This window comes from Hydractinia symbiolongicarpus, chromosome 15, assembly GCF_029227915.1.
Source record: "Hydractinia symbiolongicarpus strain clone_291-10 chromosome 15, HSymV2.1, whole genome shotgun sequence".
NCBI classification, from domain to species: Eukaryota; Metazoa; Cnidaria; class Hydrozoa; order Anthoathecata; family Hydractiniidae; genus Hydractinia; species Hydractinia symbiolongicarpus.
Genome location: NC_079889.1, coordinates 2,801,863 through 2,806,257, shown reverse-complemented (window position 1 = coordinate 2,806,257; position 4,395 = coordinate 2,801,863). Strand labels below are relative to the sequence as shown.

At 32.4% G+C, this 4,395-nt stretch overlaps 1 protein-coding gene across 1 annotated transcript; it reads right to left on the bottom strand.

Moving 5' to 3' along the window:
- Positions 1-496: 496 nt before the first annotated feature.
- LOC130629127 (uncharacterized) lies at positions 497-2,709 on the bottom strand. Its single transcript, XM_057442232.1, has 2 exons — positions 1,580-2,709; positions 497-975 (listed from the first exon to the last, which is right to left on the bottom strand). Exons 1-2 carry the CDS (start codon positions 1,905-1,907, stop codon positions 530-532), a joined length of 774 nt encoding a protein of 257 aa, XP_057298215.1. The 5' UTR covers positions 1,908-2,709; the 3' UTR covers positions 497-529.
- Positions 2,710-4,395: the final 1,686 nt, after the last annotated feature.

Here is a 4,395-nt window from a genome sequence, read left to right as displayed (position 1 = left end):
GATGAATTAGATAAAAGAAATTTGTTAAATTGGACTTCCACATATTACGTTGCCGCCTCCGTGATAATATAGTTTAAAACAGTAGAATAAACCTAAATATTTCGACCTCAATATTTTAGACGGAACAATTTTTAGGTTCTATTAGCGATGTTACTAAGTTACAAAAAAACATGGTATAGCTGTGCGTGTGTGTGTCATTTTGTCTATAAATCAGTTTCTTTCAAGACATCAAATGGGACGTCTGGTGGAAATTGTGTATCTTCCAAAGACAAGGTATTTGATATTAAAAAATCCTAGATAAATATAAGGATTTTTTCTTCTTCTTTTTCTTGGCCCTGCAACGATTGGAAATTTAATGCTTAAAATTTTAAAGTAATAACATTTTGGACAAGCATTTTAATACCAAGATTTAAAAAACATAAATAAACGCTGTACGATTCTGTCTTTCCAATATAAATATCCAAAATCGTTAAATACGTTAAAACAATGTCTCCGTTAAATATCGATAAAAAAGTTGCAGTGGGTACGGTTAGTTGTCATTTGATGCGTAAAACATCATTTCATAGCCGAACACCTGAAGCTCACAAACATGCAGATATCCACCTGACTTAATCAGCCGCACATACCGCCCGCTTGTGTATGGTTGGCAATCGAAATTTTGAATTTGATCTTGGGAAAATATTTCCGGCACTTTAGCGCAAAATCGGTTGTTTTTTGACATATCTTTAGAAGCCGCCACTTCGATGGTTGCATTTTTCAGTCGATATGAAAACTTTATTAAATTGTATATTTTGACTCTTGTTATGGCGAATAACTTTTGTAGATCAACGCGAAGCCATACAGGAAGCGACGAACCGGTATGTGAACAGTCCTGAGTTAAAAGTTGGTTAAGGTTTCCATCAGTTGCTTTGCTTGCATACATTCTGTAGGCTGTTGAAACTTGGGTAGTTGGTTTACCCTCAGACAAATTGACTTCTAAAAAAGATATAAGCACTTTTTTATCAGAGGAAGTTATGAAGGTTTGACATTCATCATTATGGCATTGTGTTGTCTTGAATAGTTTGATACCAATTGCTTTTCATCGTCCTGTATGCATATTGAAAATTTTTTTTCAAAGTTATTTTTAAAGGGCGTTCTAGTATGTATATTTTCACATAAAATGAGACAAAGTAAGGAACAGAAGAATGGTCTGTATTCAATAAAACTTTTCTCAATTCGACCATCTTATAAGTAAGCAGATACTTTCATGAGATGATTTCATTTTTTTACTTTTTAGGTATTTTTCAGCATTTTTTTTTTTTAAGCATTTTCCTTTTTTTTCCCGTTTCTTTTTGACTTGTTATGCAATAATTAAAAGGAAATTTTAATCAGTGTCTCTTGATAAAAAGATTTTTGTCACCTATCAAGAGTGATAAAGCTTTAAAAATTATAAATTCACTAAAACAATATAGAACAAGAATATGATCCAAATAGTAAATTTTTGAAAATAAAAACAAAATCCGAATTAGAGACAAAAATTAAGTAAATGTGGCAAAATGTAACAATGCAATGTAAAACACATAAAAAACGAAGAACTAACCTAACGGCATGTACATAGCCACGTTTTGTTTGTGAAATGCATTAAGACCGGAATCCTTTTTCTTCTTGATGCAAACACAATCAACCCAGTTTTTTGTTCTTTTTTGAACTAACACTAAGGCGTTCAGCTTGGTGCAGAAAAACATAGCCTCTGTTGAAAGAACATGGTCTTTCTTCGCGACAATCACCAGATCATTGAGATCTTTACTCGCTGCGTAGTAGTTGGAAACTACTGCGCGTAAAATTAAGATTGCGATGGTAAATCGAAACAGAATTTCCATCATAATTTTTATATGTATTTGCTTGTTACACTGCAAATGAAATCCCATGCACTTTCTTCTGTAATATAAAATAAAAGAATTGTTCTGTAGTTAAATCTATATTAAATATGGAAGAAAAAGGTTTAATGCATCAATATCAATTTAAAACAAGCAATTAATAATTTATAATTTTTCGTAAACACTTGAATTAGTTTGTGACAACGTTGCCATAATTAATATCTGTCAAAACTACAATTGGATATGTGTAAACATATAACTGTGCCTGCTGTTACAATACCAAGTACATCAGCACCAACAACAAAATAATGATTAAGGTATACTTGCGTTTCAAAGGATCAGAAAATTTCGATGTTTGATGAAATGGTGGATCGCCTTTAAAGAGGCTACGGAACGGCTGTTGGTTTTCAAATTTAGTGACTTACACAAAAATCGAGCTGATGGAGGCAAAAAACAAAACTGGCTATTTTTCCGGCATGTAGGTAATTTACATACTCGAACATATAGATCTAGAATTTTTATCTTCCCAACCTAGGTCATGTTTTCCTTCAGAATGAGTCTCGCTGAAATATTTCTTTGTAATATACTTTTCGAAAGAAAATATTGAACCAGCGAGCTAAGTGGGCTGGTCTGTTCATCCGGATTTTCAATATGTGCGCGGGATATACGGAAAGAGAGCATTTTAACCGGTTCGTAGCCCCTTTAAGATCTGTACTGTCTAATAGTTATGTAAATGTTGCAGAGAATTATCCTATCTCTACAACATTTAATGCGTAACATTCCTTGTGTCGCCTTTGTTGTTGTAGAACATGTGTTTCGTATGAATGCACAACAGTTGCTCAACACTTCTTATGCTAATGAAAGCCGACTTTTAAGCTAAATTATCTTGTTATAGGTACACATCAGGATTTTAAAATTTTGATGTTTTGACTTTATGATCTTGAACAACATTGAATTGGTGTGTGTATAAATTTTCAACTTAATCCGACATGTGAAAATGCTGTTTTGGTGGAGTTAATGTTACGGCCAAAGTCTTTTAATTTTTGATTTGTAGCTACTAATAAGCTTCTGTTTCAAGCAGAGGTCAATTCGTACAAAATTAAAAACCTGTTGTAACAGGTTGTTTGTTTGCTGTATGAAACCAAAGCCTTCACATTTTATCAAGTTACAGGTAAGGATTTCAAAAATCTCCATCATTTTTTGATAAAGTTTGAGAAATAAAATCATCAAAGAAAACTAATTCGAGAAAGGTTTATTCAACCAATTAAAAGGACGCATTCAGCAAAAGTCCCAATTTTCCACTTTTCTAGAAGAAACAAGTAACCTAACATATTGTGTTTTATTTGAAATGCTTTTGAGGGGATAGAGGTGTATTCCTTACGAAGGAAAGAAATTAAAAAATAGATGTTTATAGAAATGAAATGTCTGAAAAAAGCTTTGCAACAGAGCGATAATAAAGTTATCATCATGCGAAAGGAATCTTCCTGATCCTTTAGGCTGCTTTTACAATTCTACTAATTTTACTCCTTCTAAACCTTGAAAATATTTATTAAGCTTGCATTGTAAAATACTTTATTCATCATAACTAAGAAAAAATAAGCTTTTGATGCTTGTTTTACAGGGGAAAAATTAAACAGGCTGGCAAAATTGTAGGTAAAATCTAAGGAGGTAAAATCTAAAAATATCTGTGATAGTTAACTCTTGTTTCATGGGTTGAAGGCTAGTCCAATAGAACACCCTTTTGGACATGGTCTGCAGAAAAATTCTACAAATCTGAGCAATTTCAGACTATTTTCATTGTGATGTGGTGTTATATTCTCAAGATCTTTTGAGCGAATCGACAGGCAAAATAAACATGCAATAAGCCGTAGACCTACCAACCTATTATATACAAACTATAATTGTGAGTGAAGCCATTTTTGCATGCAGTTTAATTTACAACATACGTTTAACCATAAATTTACCTGTCAAGAAGAATCGCTAAATTATTACTGTAAGCGATCTACCCAGATATATAACATGGTGTACATGTACTAAGTATGCTCAACTCGGCGTGCTAACCCGGGTCTCAAAGTTAGAACAAAATATATATATTATACGTATACATAGCATCTTTGCGCATGAAACGATAAAGAAGTTATCGTACAAAAGGAATAATTCTTGTCGTCCGCTGGATATTGTACAAACAATGACGAATAAAATATTTACGAAAATAAAACACTCAAACAGGTTCTTGTATTTATAATATGAATTAACTGTAACAACATCTAAATTTTTCATGGGAGGAAAAAAAAGTTGAGAAAATTAAAAATGAAAGTTAGTTTCTTATCCTTTTATTTGAATTGCAAGCATCAAGGATTAAAAAGTACTAATTTCGTCATGATGCTAAATTCACACATAATATCTATTTTGGTAATTTTTTCTCAAACGTTTTTAAGTACAGCGAATACAGCAAGTTATTATACCCGAGGTAGGAGAATGTGTGATATACTGTAACAAACTGAATGCATTTCCAGCTACGACGGAGCGAAACGAGAAA

What these genes read in the sequence shown, in the direction of transcription:
- LOC130629127 (XM_057442232.1), bottom strand. Translation starts at nt 1,907, where the DNA reads ATGGGATTTCATTTGCAGTGTAACAAGCAAATACATATAAAAATTATG. An exon ending in GGCTATGTACATGCCGTTAG is followed by an intron (nt 976 to 1,579) that starts GTTAGTTCTTCG and finishes TATCTTTTTTAG; the next exon opens with AAGTCAATTTGTCTGAGGGT.